Source organism: Stegastes partitus, unplaced genomic scaffold (assembly GCF_000690725.1).
Source record: "Stegastes partitus isolate 25-593 unplaced genomic scaffold, Stegastes_partitus-1.0.2 Scaffold549, whole genome shotgun sequence".
In the NCBI taxonomy this organism is placed as follows: Eukaryota; Metazoa; Chordata; class Actinopteri; family Pomacentridae; genus Stegastes; species Stegastes partitus.
Window position 1 is genome coordinate 232,621 of NW_007578280.1, and position 15,404 is coordinate 248,024.

A 15,404-nucleotide genomic window follows, 5' to 3' on the forward strand; every position below is an offset into this window, starting at 1 on the left:
ACAACAATACATCAGAAGCTATTAGATGATTGAATTTATGAGGAATTATGCTGAAATCAATACATGAGGGAGTGTTTGCAGTTGCAGAAATGTGCATATAGTTCAACTAAAGGTGAAGCAAGTCTTTCAAGATACAGCAAGAAATTAGTTTAATTATAGAAGCGAATGAAGAAATTAGTATTTGAATTGCAACACTGCAGCTGCACAGATTGCTATGAATCAACATGTTTCATTTGCAAATCAAATTCAAAGTGAACCAAACTGATGAGTCATGCTTTTGCCTTATTTAACGTTACTCACTATTTCCTGGAGCGGACACTTGGACTTGAGCCACTCGAACAGCGCGTCGTTCCTGAAGGCTGCCGTCGTTCCTCCGTGGCTCCGCTGAACGGCAGCGATGGTCGCCGCGTTCCTCACGATCTCAATCATACCTGGAATCAAAGAAAGGTCTCCTTTCACTTCTGTAAAAACACTTTGGACATGGCAGCGTTGACGCTAGACATGATCCATCCAGAGAGCATTCAGTCACCGAGTTCCTCTTTTATTAAGTCATTTGCAAATCCTAGATTGGGACAAAAGGGGTTCTGAGAGAAAAACTCTACATGATCAGCAACTAATCAAGTTACTTTACAGGAATGCTGACCCCTTAAAAAGCCTCTTTCAGGCTGATTTGAGTTTTGTTGGGTAAATTCTACTGATTTTAAGAAACACAATGAGTCCATGATGCTGATACCAATGTTGTGTCCGGTGGAGATGCAGCCGTACGGAATAAGGTTCAGATCCAGAGACTTCTCCTGCCAGATGGAGTCCATCACCACCAGCGTCTAAACGGGAAAGAAGCAGGGGTGACGGTTTATGCAAAGTACAATCACCGCTACAAAACACCGACATCCTGATTGAAGGCGGTGAAAGTGGACCTGAATGACCAGCATGTCCTGTCGGAGGTCGTCCCCCTCTTTGAAGATGATTCCCACCGGCGTCGCTGGAGTCGGCGACGGCATCGGAGAGAACTCCAGCCACAGAGGCTTCTTCTTGGACGCCATCACTTTGCATTTGTCCAGCTGGATCGGAGAGATTTGCTTATGTAACAGAGTTGTTTGCAAAGGGCTTGAAATCAGTGACGAGGTTAAACATGTGCAAAAGTCTTTTGGTTATTTCAGACCAGGATGAGGCAGAGTTTGAGTTTTTGAACAACAAGAATGAAGAAGCTGGAGAAAGAAGAATGAACACAGTGACCTCATGAGAGCCACGAATCCAGATGAGCCTCAAGGTTTCTTCACTTTCTGGTCACATGAGTTCAAGAACTGCACGGTACCATCTTTTTTTGTTATTAGCTATTTTGTTTTTGCATTTGTCTAAAGAGGGAAACTGATTTCTACCATCTGCTGCTTTGTTGCAAAAAGAAAACGGTAACTCGCTTAAAGTGACTCGTGAAGCGACACTTTTCCTCATGTGGAAAATAATTGAGGCTTTTATTTTGATAGGGTTCCAGAAACAAAGCAAGCAAAAATGTTGAAGTTGCACTGCAGGCTGTGTAGATCGCAAACACGTCACGTAAAAAACATCGATGCTGTGTTAAGAGTTCAAACAAAATCCCCCAAATCTTACTTTTAATACATATTGTTGCTCTATGTTGGTAAAACATGGAGCTTTAACCACACATGAAAAACTCAACATGCAAAGTTAATTTAAACAACAAAGTAACAGGACAAACATTTTTTATTCACTTTACTGTCACCCAACCAGCCTAAACGCTCTCAAACAGAACAAGAGGAAAGCTCACCAGGATCCTTCCAGCTTTGATTCGAGGGTCGAAGGGCAGCAGGAACTGGTCGGGCAGCTTGCTGGTTCTGAGCAGCTCCTGAAGCCGGAGAGGAGCTGAAATAAGAACGACAAGGACGCAGTTAGACAATTTAGTAAAATGCACGGTGATGCTTTTTTAAACAAAATGATCCAGATGTGGAGGAAACCCAGTTAGCTTATATAAGATGTTTTTCTACCAGAACACAACTAATGACTGACCGTTGTTATTCTTGAACATCTCTTTTCATATTAAAAGTTTTCCATTTATGTCGTTATGAGCAGAACTCTGCTGATGAACCCCTGCTGTCGTGTCATTAATAATCCCTGTGTGATCTCGCTGCTCTGCTCTGGCGTCACGTGAAAAATACACTTTCAGACCCTCCAAAGAGGCTGAAAGGTGGTTAGCACTGTTGCAGCTAGAAGGTCGCCGGTTCACGTCCCGGTGAGGACACCTGGGATCTTTCTGCGTGGAGTTTGCATGTTCTCCCCGTGCAGCGTGGGTTCTCTCCAGGTTCTCCGGCTTCCTCCCACAGTCCTAAACCATGCTGAGGTTAATTGGTGATTCTAAATTGTCTGTAGGTGTGAATGTGAGTGTGCTTGGTTGTCTGTCTCTAAGTGTAGCCCTGTGATAGACTGGTTACCTGTCCAGGTGAACCTGCCTTCACCCTGAGTCAGCTGGGATAGACTCCAGCCCCCCATGACCCTAGTGAGGCCCAAGTGGTGTATAGATGATGGATGGACACTCCAAAGAGAACCATTTTATTCAGTAGAAGGTTGCTGAAAGTGAGCCTGAGTGGAGCTTTTCTTTGTTCTCCTGAAGTCGTGAACAATAGATCAACTGGACGTCATCAATCTACATCTGATCCAAATCATCTGGTTCCTTCTGCTCAAGCATCTCTGATATAGATGAAACTTTTCTTATCATAAACTCTAGATGTTGAAAATGGTTTCTGTGAAATTGTAGTTCGATGCATCAAATACTCTCAGAGATAGAAAGTTTTTTAAAAATCGCCCGTCGGCCCACTTTCAGCAGGTTTTTCCTCACATTGAAATTTGAGGCTGTTTGAACGACAACATCTCAGAAACTATGAGAGATAAAAACCTGACATTTCCACTGTTATTTCTCATCATTGATTCAGAATCTGTAATATCGGACAAGTAGATGAAAAATTCTCTAATTATGACTGAGTTGAAATAAGAGGTCAAACTGAAGCAAAGTTAAAGTTGTTTTTGTTGAACTTTCATAACTGACTGAGCAGGTTTGACAACAACAAAAACTAAGATATTGGTAGACGTCTGATTCAAGTGGAACAGAGATATAACTGACAAAATATATATGCTTCTTTAAATATGGGCACATTTTACATTTTCAGATCCCACTTTGTTCACTGGACAGGCAGATTGTTACCTTTCAGACCTATTGAATTAATTTGCTGATTGGACGAGATGCTTGAAGGTAAACATGTCAAGACATAAACGATTCTGTGTTTTTGGTTTGATTATACTGATCTGCAATATTGGACAAGTAGATGAAAATAGTCTCTGATTATGAGTGGAATAATTGAAGCTGTCAAAAACCGTGTAATGCAGAAGTCAGATGGTGTTTGGTGGGGCTGCTTTTATCTTTAACATTTCCTGAGATGCTGTTGCTCAAACACTCTTAAACTTCAATGTGCAGGATAAAAACCTGCTGGTGATTTTTCAGTAATTGGATGTTCTTAGCTGAGCCCCACCGGTAGGCGCGAGGTCCGTCTTGTCTGGATAGAGGCTCTTGATGACCAGAGCCACCTCCTGCAGGGCCTCCACAGCCTGGACCTGCTGGCCGAAGCTGTCCAGCATGGCCTGGCCGCAGCCCAGCAGGTAGGCCTCCAGGATCACCGCCATGCGCTGCCGGAAGTACGGACAGCCGGCCACCTCGCTGCGGACGTACCAGAAGAAGAAGTGGCCGATCCTCTTGCTCTGCAGTGAGACACGAGAGGTTCAGTCCAGGTTCAGCATCAGCAGGCTGCAAGAACCTGTACAGGGACTTTTCATCAACCAAACCAGAAGAACAACACGGTCCAATCAACGGCTGGCATCCTACATGAAGGTCATCTGATATTTTCATAGCATAAAATATGGAGTTGTAAAATTTATGTTTGATATATCGAAGGCTTTTCAAGATAAATCGCTTTTAAAAATTGCCTTTTTTTATTTTCTCACATTGAAATGACAATATCTGAGGAACTCTTAAAGATAAAAACCTGAAGTTTTCACGGTTATTTCTCATCATGTCATTAACTCAGAATCTGCAGAATCGGACACATAGAGCAAATAATCTCTGAATATGGCTGAGTTGAAATATGAAGGAAAAAAATGTGGTGATGTGAGTGTTTGGTGCTGATTGGGTCTTTTTGGTGTTTGGTTGTGGATGCAGTTGTTGATGTGCAGGCTGGGCAGGATGTTTACTCAGCCTCCTCCACACCGGTCGATGATCAACGCTGGATAAAGCCTGCCTCCACATGCGCCGCTCCAGTGCGAGTGGATTAATCGCCTCAGCGTGGCAACAGGCGCTAGAGAGCTTTGTATTTTGTTGAACCATCGTCGGTCTACCCGCTCAGCTCTGCCTACAGAACCAGCCTCTGTCCTCACGGCTCCCAGTGAAACTTCCCAGGATTTCCCTCACCCCCTCGGCTACCTTCACAAGCTCCCCGGTGTCCCTGGATTCCCTGCTGTTGCACTAAGAAATCTGGTTTTCACTTCCTAACTCGGTGTTTGCATCTTTGCATCCAGCCATAGACAGAAACCAGACGTCAACTCGTGATATTTTCTGAACCACATGTAGCTGCAGGTCACAACAACACAACAGTAAACATATGGAAGACTTTAATATGAAATAATTGGTCACAAAAATGAAAATAAAGCTTTTTTTTGTTAACCTTTTAGAACTAACTGAGCAGAAATTACAAGCTCTATGACAGAAACAAAAACATCGGCATGGTATTATTTATTTTGGACTCCACTTTTTAGGAATAAAGGTTGATTTAAAGGAGACTTGTCATGAAGTTTTGTGCAATTTCTTTGCTAATTATCACCGTATTTAGTCAATGTGACGACATCAGTAACATAAAACCAAACACACAGATCTGTTTTCATTTTTCTAGCGAGAATCGTTCATGTCTTGACACGTTTACCTTCAAGCATCTCGTCCAATCAGCAAATTAATTCATTAGGTATAAAAGGCAGCAGTTCAATCTGCCTGTCCAGTGAACAAAGTGGGATCTAAAAATGTAAAATGTGCCCATATTTAAAGAAGCATGTACATTTTGTCAGTTATATCTCTGTTCTACTCAAATCAGACGTCTACCAATATTTTAGTTTTTGTTGTTGTCAGACCTGCTCAGTCAGTTATGAAAGTTCAACAAAAATAACTGTCTTTTCATTTGTGTGACCAAGTATTTCACATTTAATTTAATTTTTAATTGTTTATTGTGACCTGCAGCTGCGTATTGATTTCTGCATTGTTGAGCTCAGTGATGGAACTTTGCTGTGACGGCTTCAGTTTGACCTCTTATTTCAACTCAATCAGAGAATTTTTCATCTACTTGTCCGATATTACAGATTCTGAATCAATGATGAGAAATAACAGTGAAAATGTCAGGCTTTTATCTTTTATAGTTTCTGAGATGTTGTCGTTCAAACAGCCTCAAATTTCAATGTGAGATAAAACCTGCTGAAAGTGGGTCGACGGGCGATTTTTAAACAACTTTCTATCTCTGAGAGTATTTGATGCATCAAACTACAATTTCACAGAAACCATTTTCAGCATCTAGAGTTTATGATAAGAAAAGTTTCATCTAAATCAGAGATGCTTGAGCAGAAGGAACCAGATGATTTGAGCTTCTGTGACGACCTACAGGCGTTCATCAGCAGAGTTCTGCTCATAACGGCTTGAAGAGAAATAAATGAAACTTCAAATGAATACGTTTCAGTATCTTTGTTAATGTTTGTGTTTTAAAGTAAATGTTCTTGTCTGTCATTGTTAAAGAAGACCTAAACATGATCAGATACTAACGTGTTCACAGCACTCATAAATCATAAATCATCTTCTGCACGTCTAATTAGATGCTAAATTGCATTTTGTCGTCTTCGTGCTCCGTGCAATGATAGGTTCAATCTAATCTAAGTAAATCTAATCTATTCCTGGTTTTGCCTGACAGCTTTTCACATTTGCAGTCACTGTAACTGATTTGCACATGTCTACATTGTAAAACTGACACTGAAACTATATAAATTATCTTTTTTTATGTATATATTGAGCTGTGAGCTACTGAAACATGCATATCAAGGACTTATTTTATATTTGCAAGCTTCATGTATGAAATTTATTTAAATTAGCTAAAGACCAGCCCCGACCGAAAACCTTTAGCACACAACTTATTAGAAATATTCTTTAAAAAGGGAGGAAAGTGACTGATATTCCTTATGCTTGTACTGCAGTTTATTGTGAATGAATATGAACAAATGATGCTGCTCGACTCACCCGCAGAGCTCTCTGGATGAGGTACCGAGCGAGGAAACTGTCGTGGTAAGGTTCCACTTTAAGGGTCTGTAAGAGCAGAAAAGGTGAAATAAAAACGGTTACACTCATTAATAGTCTCTTAGTGAATCCAAACTTTACAAAAAAATTCGTATGAAATGCTTAAATTTGTTCAAAGTTTACTGAATATGCAGAACATGAACCTGGAACTACGTAAAGCTCGTAGGTCTGAAGCATCTTCTTGTTATCTGGCTTCACTACAATGAACAAATAAACCTTCTCACGAGGCCGGTTACCAAGTCAGTAAGTCAGCCAGGGTTTCTGAACCTGGATGTAAAGGAGGGCAACAGATGAAAACCAGAAAAACTAAGATTTTAAACACATAATAGAGACTGAAAGCAACACAGCTGCAGCAGCCAAAGGGAAGGAAAGCTGCAAAAAAAACGACAGATTGTGTAAACGTTCACAGGTTTACAGTCATATTATGAGGATACGAGTGGATCCAACTATACTTATAGATTCCACTGGATCAGGGGTGTCCAATCCTGGTCCTCGAGGGCCACAAATGATCAGGATCGTTATCAGGCTTCTGCAGAGCTTGATGATGAGCTGATCATTTGAATCAGGTGTGTTGGAAGAAGGAAACATCTAAAACATGCAGGACTGTGGCCCTCGAGGACCAGGATTGGACACCCCTGCACTAAATAAATGTGTTGCTTAGATGTCTGGTATGTAGAATAAGACAGCTTCATTCTTTCAGCTGCTTGGTGGTGCTCTACGATAAGTAGACTTCCAGCAGATCTTACAAGGGTAAACAGCACAGGGACTACATCCTGTGGATCTTCTATGAATGCTGATGCTGTTGTCTAAGATAACTGGTTGGACACCAGGTGGAGTTTTAATACGTATTGATCTGTTATCTAGAACTTCCAGAGCAGGTTAGGTGTTCGGTCTTAAAGGTATCCTGGTGAGGTAAAACGATAAGAATTCATTTTTATCTTTATTTTACCTTTATTTTACCAGGTAAGTGAATTGAGAACTGGTTCTCATTTTCAATAGCGACCTGGAATGAATTCACTGTCATAGTAACCCAGAGTTAAACCTGAAGTTACCTCAGTGACCTCACATCCTGCAGGACTCATTTTTATCTGCTGCACATTATGTTACAGGGCCAACTCGTCAGAAAAGACCAGAGACAGCAGTCAGATTGTGGAAAGGAACAAACTTTGATAAAGAAACTTGTTGGGGTGTCAAGGTGAACAAATGAAAGGCGGTTAGAAACCCAGGTCAGGCGAGGGGCATTTGGTGAGTTGTGGTGGAAAGACCCATTTGTTAACCTATTATATATTAAAATATGTCAGAATTGATCGCATTGTTTTTCGCTTTGTCCATTTAAAAACACATACCTGCACCAGCTGCAGCAGATACTTGAGTACGTCGTCATTGGACAGGCTCTCCAGTCTCTGGACCGCCAGTCTTCTGACTTTCTCGTCTGCAAAGTCCATGCTCAGCAGCTCCAGGGCCAGAGTTACATCCAGTTCCTCGGGATCCCAGTTCCCCAGCAGCCAGTGGACGTCCTCAACCACTTTGCGGTTCATCCAATCAATGTTTCGCAGGTATTGGGGCAGGCTGGAGGCATAGTGGATGCTCTCCTGCCGGAACCTTCTCAGGCAAGGTCTGTTCATGGCTGGAGATGGGGATCTGGGGATTGCAGTGTCAGTCACCGTCAAAGAGGAAGAATCTGCGCTGCTTAAGGTGGACGGCAGTGAGGAGGCAGCAGATGTGGTTGGGGAATGGTCAGATGAGGGGCTGTCAGAGTCCTCAGAGGGACTGAAGGTGTTCGGGAGGACCACCGGGAAGCTGTAGCGGTCCAGAAGGAAGCTAATAGCCATTGACTCGGTTATGTCTGGATTAGTAGCGGAGGACAGCTTGTCTGCCTGGTAGGTGACGGCTTCATCCTCCACGTCGGGGTAGGACCACATGTGAAGACTGTAGGAGCCCTGGCTCAGGACGGATCTGCAATGAAGTAGGTAATCCACAATTTAAACTGATGAGGTCAACTGGCTGAGGATCTACAGGGAAGGTTATTGATTCCTACAAAGACAAATTTGTAGTTGATATAAAAAATTAAAAAAAAAAAACTCACCTGTGATCTATGAGGAGAAGATTGACAAAGTAGAGCACCTTCCCTTTCCCCTTCTGCAGGTCTGGTGCCTTAGGGATTGTGGATGATGGTGACTTTGACTCTCTTGTGGTCGAAGCCTTCGAGTCTCTGTTGATAGAAGGCTTTGGATCTCTGATGACTGAAGCTCTTGGGTCTTTGGTTATTGGGGAACCGTCAGTACCGCTTGCATTAATAGTGAGACCCAGCTTGGCTCCACGAGGCAGGTCCCTGAGGAGAACGTCAAAGTCCAGCCACTCGTTCCACAACACTTCATCTGCAAAGGGCTTGGGAGGGGACGACACCGAAGAGAGAACCTTGTTTCCGTAAAGTATGGATGCTTCCACGTAAACCGACTGGGGGCATTTGCTTGGAAGCTTTGGGATATCAAAGCCGAGCAATTTGACTCTGAGCTTTCTGTTGCAGTCCCACAAGGATATCATGAAGATGTCGTCCAAATCCTTCCCCTCCAGACGGAGATCGTCGTGGGAACTGAACTGGCCGCTGAAACCATCAACCAGAGGCCAGTCCACGAACTTGACGGCCTCTTCGGCGAGCTGCGACACAGGAACCACGGAGAGGTGGAGGTCCTGATTGGTTGTCAAGCACTGTCGAACCCAGAGGAAATCACTGAGGGCGTAGTCTCCGGATAGAAACTCCTCTCTCCCAGAAACTTTCAACACCACACTTTCAGAAGCATCATACTCAATCCGCTGGTCTGACATGACCCTTCTGAAAAATGTAATAAGAACACTCGGCGTTGTACTCAAGTCCACCTGTATGCTGAAGCTGAGCTTGTTCATGTAATGGAGGCTGACAGGAAAATGTCTGCTCAGCCAGTCCTGTAGGTTGGCCGGTATGGGGGCAGATGTTATCCAAGGTTCTGTAGCGTACAACTTGTCATCCCGATCCTTCAGCTCTTGTCTTCTGGGAGATGCCAGTTTCCTGCGGGTGAATGTGAGTTCGCCGAGTCTGTCGGACGCTTCTTTCTCCAGGTCGTGTCCAATCAGATAAGTCAGACACTGCTGCTGCTTCTTCTTCACCTCGGAATCAACGGCGACCAGAGCTTTGACCAGTATGTGTGCCGACAGACACTGCAAGTCGTCATACGACCAAGGAATGTCTAAGGTCCTGATAACCTGACAGTCGTCGTAGGCCTCGTACCAGTCGTCCCCCCGGGCGTATAGCAGAGTGTATTTCTCTGGGTCCAGTATGGCAAATGGGTCTGGATGGCAGCTTTGCAACTGTGCCTGAAGGGATAGAGTCAATAGAAACACAATGTGGAATAGAAAGACGTGGATGTTTGTAGTTTGACTATATGTTTAAACAGGAGCCTAATGCTACGCTAATGGCTATAGTGTAGATAGCAATCATTAAAATAGCATCTACGTGGATTGATCAAAAAGCTGCACGACTGGGCCTTTATAAAAATATATTAAAAAAATGATTTAAATTTGGCCCCTATCGGTTTTTGTTGTCAGTGAGGAAATGTTTTTTGGAAGAACGTTCTATAATGTGTCCCTTTAACATATCACATGACAGGAAAGTTATAAAACGTTTCATGTAAAAAACATTCTGTCATCTGAGGCTTTGATAACATCTGGAAAACATTTGCTGAATGTTGATTTGAGAACGTTTTTACTTTGCTATCACAGAACAGAATGTTTTGACAGAAGTTTGTTCTATAATGTTTTTCCTCGACAACTTCCCCAAAATGTCCTCAGAACACTGCAGGAAAAAAAAATTTCCACCTTTGTTAATATTTCACAGCATAGGAACATCTTGTGAAGAGCGTTTAGTCGTCTTGGATCTCGACAACATGTTGAAAATATTTTCTGAAGAACGTTCAATAATGTGTCCCTCAACAACGAGGCTAAATGTTCTACCTTTAATATATCACATTACAACGTTCTGTATTAAAAACATTCTGTCGTCTGAGGCCTCAAAAACGTTTGGAAAACATTTATTTAATGTTGTTGGAAAATGTTCCTCCTTTGGTATCGAGGAACACTGTTAGAATGTTTTATAGAGGAACGTTCTATAGTATATGTGTTCCCTCAACGACTTCCCTAAAACATCCTCAGAACGTTGCAGGAAGAATGTTCCACCTTCGTAATTTATCCCATTACAGGAACATCTCATAAAAATATGTTGTCATGTCTTGACATCTTCCTAAGAACACTTTCCGAATGTTGATTTGAGAAAGCTCTTCCTTTCTGGTCATGTGGGAAATGTTTTATAAAGAACATCCTGTAATGTGTTCCCTCAACAACAAGGCGAAATGTTCTGCCTTTAATATATCACATTACAGTAACAAAATATTCACCTCTGGGCCCACTCACATCTGGAAAACACTTATTGAATGTCACTAGAGAGTGTTGAAGAATGTCATTTAAAATGTTCCTCAACAATATCCTCAAAACGTCGTCACAACATTGTAGGAAGAATGTTACGCCTTTGTTAATATATCAAATTACAAGAATGCCTTATAAAAAATCCTCTGAGGCCTTGATAGCATTTGGAAAACATTTTTTAAATGTTGCTTTGAGAATGTTCCTCCTTTGTTATCATGGAATGCTATCTCACAAGTTCCTCAAAACATCATCTGGATGTTGCAGCTAAAAAGTTCACTTTTAACCCCATAAGAACGTTGTTTAAAACATTCTTTGACCAGTAGATGTAAACTTATAATATGTGGAATCAACATTGGAACTTATAGGTAACGTTAGCCAATGTTGCGAGAATGCTACCGGCTAGCTGGGAAGCACAAAAAAATAATAAACGCATAAAAATCTTTAGAACACTTCAGAAACACTGTCCGGTAGGAGTTTGCATACCTGCATACAGATGTGCAGCCGCAACTGGTAGACGCTGCACTGTGCAGGGAGGACGACTGAAACCGACTCGCAACCAGAACCAACGCCGGAATCCTCATCAGCAGACGTGTGCGAGGAACCGGGTCCATGTTTAAACTCACAGATAAACTTGAGGTTGTTCTCAGAGCAGCTTTGCTTCGACAGTCCCAGCAGACCGTCTGCAGGTTGTGGATAGATCGGCTTATTGAAGAACGCTGCAGTGTCCATTTCTACCCTAAAGGGAGCAAAATCTGAACAAAAAATAAAAGATTCTCAGGTCTGAGGCTGAGGTTAAGGCACACGCATCACCTCGACAGCTTAACTGTTCAAATGTAGTGAAAACAAAGCAAATCCAAGAGAATATTCTAAAGTTACGGCAGCTGGTCCGAGTCGGTCTGTACCTGTCTGACTGTGTGAGCTGTACCTTCCCTTTGTGTGACTGCTCAGAGACTTCCTCATTCTTTAATAGCATCAGCTGTCAAATACCAGCACAGAGACAAACAGAGCACTTACCGACACTGAATTTACTTCCTTGTTCCCTTTTTTGCACTTAGCTAATAAATCACAGCAACTTTTTTTTTTTTAGATAATGCTGCACAGCCAACAGTGCTAAAAACTGCAGGTCAGCTCGGAACAAAGAGGAACATGTAAACTTCTGCATTTCAGTTCTTAATTAAACAGGTGGGAACGGGGCAGTGCACTTACAGGAATTCACCAAACCTGTCTGGCTTGTTTGGCCTGCAGTAGTGAGAAGTCTCTGCAGAATGGAATGTGGATGTGCTTCATATTAAACTATGATGCAGTTATTGTGTTTGGAGGAAAATCTCCAAAGTGTCCCAGCGGGGATGTCCAAGACAGACGGTAGGACGGGAAGAGAAACACGTCAGAAACATAATTTTGTTTTGCAACTTAAAATAAATTAGTCTGATGTTCTGCTTAAACAACATACATGTAGATTTTTATTAAGCACTACAGGCAACTGCAAGATAATTTAATCATTTGATCATCACATGTTAAATCAGTGGCAGTCTGATACTGATATACAAGACAAAGCGCTTACAGACAGGTTCAGGTCAGGACTTCAGGGAGACCAGTCTAAAACTTTCATTCCAGCCTGATTTAACCATTTCTTCACCGCTTTGATGTGTGTTTGGGCTCATTGTCTGGTTGGAACATCCAACTGTGTCCAAGATTCAACCTCCTGCTGATGGTTTCAGGTTCTCCTGAACAACGTGGAGGTGATCCTCCTTCTTCATTGGTCCATTGATTTTGTGTAAAGCTCCAGGTCCACTGGCAGCAGAACAGAACCAGAGCATGATGCTGCCACCTCCATGCTTGATGGTAGGTTTGGTGTTCTTGGGGTTAAAGGCCTCACCTTCTCTCCTCCAGACATGGTTCTGTTCCTGCATCAGATTTTTACTGAAGTTGTAAAAGTAGATGAAGAGAATCCAGTTCAATGAAATAAGCTGAACAAATATTGTATTCGTTCACTTATTCATCGATTAAAATGATGTAATATGACACATCATTGAGTGGTGAAAGTATGTGAGTCTTTTGTTCATCAGGTTAAAGAAAGATAACAAGCCATCTCTGAAGACTTTGGACTCCAACAATCCACAGTTGGAGAGACTCCAAAAGAATCCAAACAGAGCTCAGTCCAAGAACAAGGCGTCTGACAGTCTGCAAGGTCAAACTTCTGGACGTTCAGAGTTTTTCTGACTTGCTCAAAAACTAAGCTCCATCATCTGAACCGATTTATTCAATCTGTCATTCTTTTAGCAAAACCAGAAACGATTTTCACCAAGTTAGACGCAATTGACGGATCTCAGTTTCTTGTTTTCTCTCTGACGAAAACGCATTTTGCACGATAATGCGATTGTGATGCATATTAGTAACCACAGGTGACCGAAGTTAAACACAACTGAAGCAAAAGTGCCATATGTTACACACAGCGACGGCTCAGAATTGATGAAACCAATAAAAGCCGGTTCACAGGCGGCTGAAGGTCGACAACAGATGGAAACAATAAGAGAAACAGAGGATGAGCGTGTGCAAGACCACAAACTGTGATTACTGCGATATTTCATTTTAATCTTGTTTTTCAGATGCATCTTCACGTATAATATCATATTAATCATGTGTAATCATCATAATATTATCATGTGTGATATTAGCACAGTATCACGCCAGCATTACTTCTTACGGCTTTATTCTGTCTTACTTATTTCAATGATGCCTCATACTTACATCTTATTGCTTTTCTACCTTTTGAACGCCGCATTTCTCATATTCAGCCATTTTATTTTATCTGAGCAACGTCTGGCCGAAGAGTTTCCTTTGATTTATGAGGTTTTGTCTTGTCGTACTGATGAACCTTGATGCTTTTATTTTTATTGTCAGTGTTGAATCCACTGAGTTGTGAATAGTTTCTTTCTGAAAACTCCTGATGCATGTATTTGAGGTGATGCATTTCGTTTTGTGGGCTTTTGTGAGCGTAGGATGAAAACAGAAAAAAAAAAAACCTGCAGTCCCAAAATTTATGAGTCTTCTAGCAACAAACAAGCAAACAATCAATCGCCTCAGAACCAAACAGTGTTCTCAGTTCATACACAAAGCCGGTCAAAACAAAAGACTGATTACACGCTCCGTCAGAGAATGAAAAATGTAATAAAACGCAGTGTTCAGGGCATTTAGCTCCAGGACACCCACAAACGAAATAAACGTTTATTATTTACATGTATTTTAGTACATTCATGAGGAGTTTCTTTCAATAGAAACTATAAAAATACACAAAACAGTGAACACCAAAAAATACACAGTGAAATGTACACTACGAAACACTGGAACCGCAAAATCAAATTCAAAGCTTCAAAGTCTTTGTTCTGGGTCAAGACAGACAGAGGACTAACATTACAGACGCTGGTGTCCAGACTTACTTGGCCAGACTCCGCATTTATGCCGCCACCGTCTAATTACATGACCTGTAGGAGAGTTTAACTGGTGTAAGGTTGCTGGTCGTGCACGAGAAGAACTTGGGTTTAAGAAGAGGGAATGTCATTGTAAGCAAACATTTTTACATTCCTGGTTGCTGTTGAACCACCATAATGTGACAGAGACAGGATGCTCTGCCTGCTCGTCATCCTGCTGCTGCATCCTGAAGATGAAGCAGAAATGTGAGAATATGTTGGTTTCATCACATCATTAGCAACAAGTGTGGTCAGCTTTAAGTCGTCAACGTGATCTCTGAGTTGTATCTTTGGGGTTTATGCCGCCCTTCAGGAGACACTGAACAACAGAAGTGTGAATCCTGCTGCACATCAGCAATTTGTTAAGATTACGTGGACCAGCCAGGACACTTTTGGAAAAATAAAACAGAACATTGTGGGTAAAATTAGATGTTTGGACAAAATAAAGCAGAACCTCATCCCACCTGTGAAACACGGTGGCGGCAGTATCATGGTTTTGACTTCGTCTGGGCCAGAACGGCTCAACATCACCGATGGAACAATGAATTCTGAATTACTGGAGAAAATGTGAAAGGAGTTCATGTGAGGAAACCCAAAAACATCCCAGATTCCTCCAAAGCTGACAGAACATTGGTTTCAGTTGACACGATTCAGCAGCCACACAGGGATGAAGTCCATCATAAAGCATCTCTGAGAAAAGCAACACTTCTACTGACTCATTACCTTTCCTCTCACAGGTACATTTATAGCTCCATTCTGTCACAGAATGAACCTTGAGCAAAATGACTAACATTAAATTCTCTAATTTGGGGGAAAAACTCCAGAAAAAACTCTTGTCATGCTGCAGGATGTGAACGGAGAGCAACCTACGTCCCATAATGGGGGCGGGATGACATGGAGGATGATCCAAAACCAGGACGTCCCTTAACGACAAGAACATCCAGACTGACAGTGTGATGGTTGTGCAGCTGGGATTGAATAGGGAGTCAGTCAGGACCATGTTATTGGATGATTTGGGCTTTTTTCGGTCCTGGTGACGCCTCCAGCTGCTCCAGAACATCCTGGGACACCATGTACGCTGCAGGTCTTTCAGTCCTTGG

General features: G+C 42.1%; 1 protein-coding gene across 1 annotated transcript in view; it reads right to left on the bottom strand.

The window, feature by feature from the left end:
- The window catches only part of LOC103362006 (phosphatidylinositol 4,5-bisphosphate 3-kinase catalytic subunit gamma isoform), a 15,737-nt gene extending 4,063 nt beyond the window's left edge, over window positions 1-11,674 (bottom strand). The window contains exons 1-9 of the mRNA XM_008288249.1: window positions 11,321-11,674; window positions 8,469-9,733; window positions 7,729-8,338; window positions 6,326-6,391; window positions 3,537-3,762; window positions 1,784-1,878; window positions 918-1,061; window positions 734-824; window positions 292-431 (exon numbers count right to left, since the gene is read on the bottom strand). Coding sequence (XP_008286471.1) covers window positions 292-431; window positions 734-824; window positions 918-1,061; window positions 1,784-1,878; window positions 3,537-3,762; window positions 6,326-6,391; window positions 7,729-8,338; window positions 8,469-9,733; window positions 11,321-11,566 — 2,883 coding nt within the window. The 5' untranslated portion in view covers window positions 11,567-11,674. The remainder of the gene's footprint in view (window positions 1-291; window positions 432-733; window positions 825-917; window positions 1,062-1,783; window positions 1,879-3,536; window positions 3,763-6,325; window positions 6,392-7,728; window positions 8,339-8,468; window positions 9,734-11,320) is intronic.
- Window positions 11,675-15,404: the final 3,730 nt, after the last annotated feature.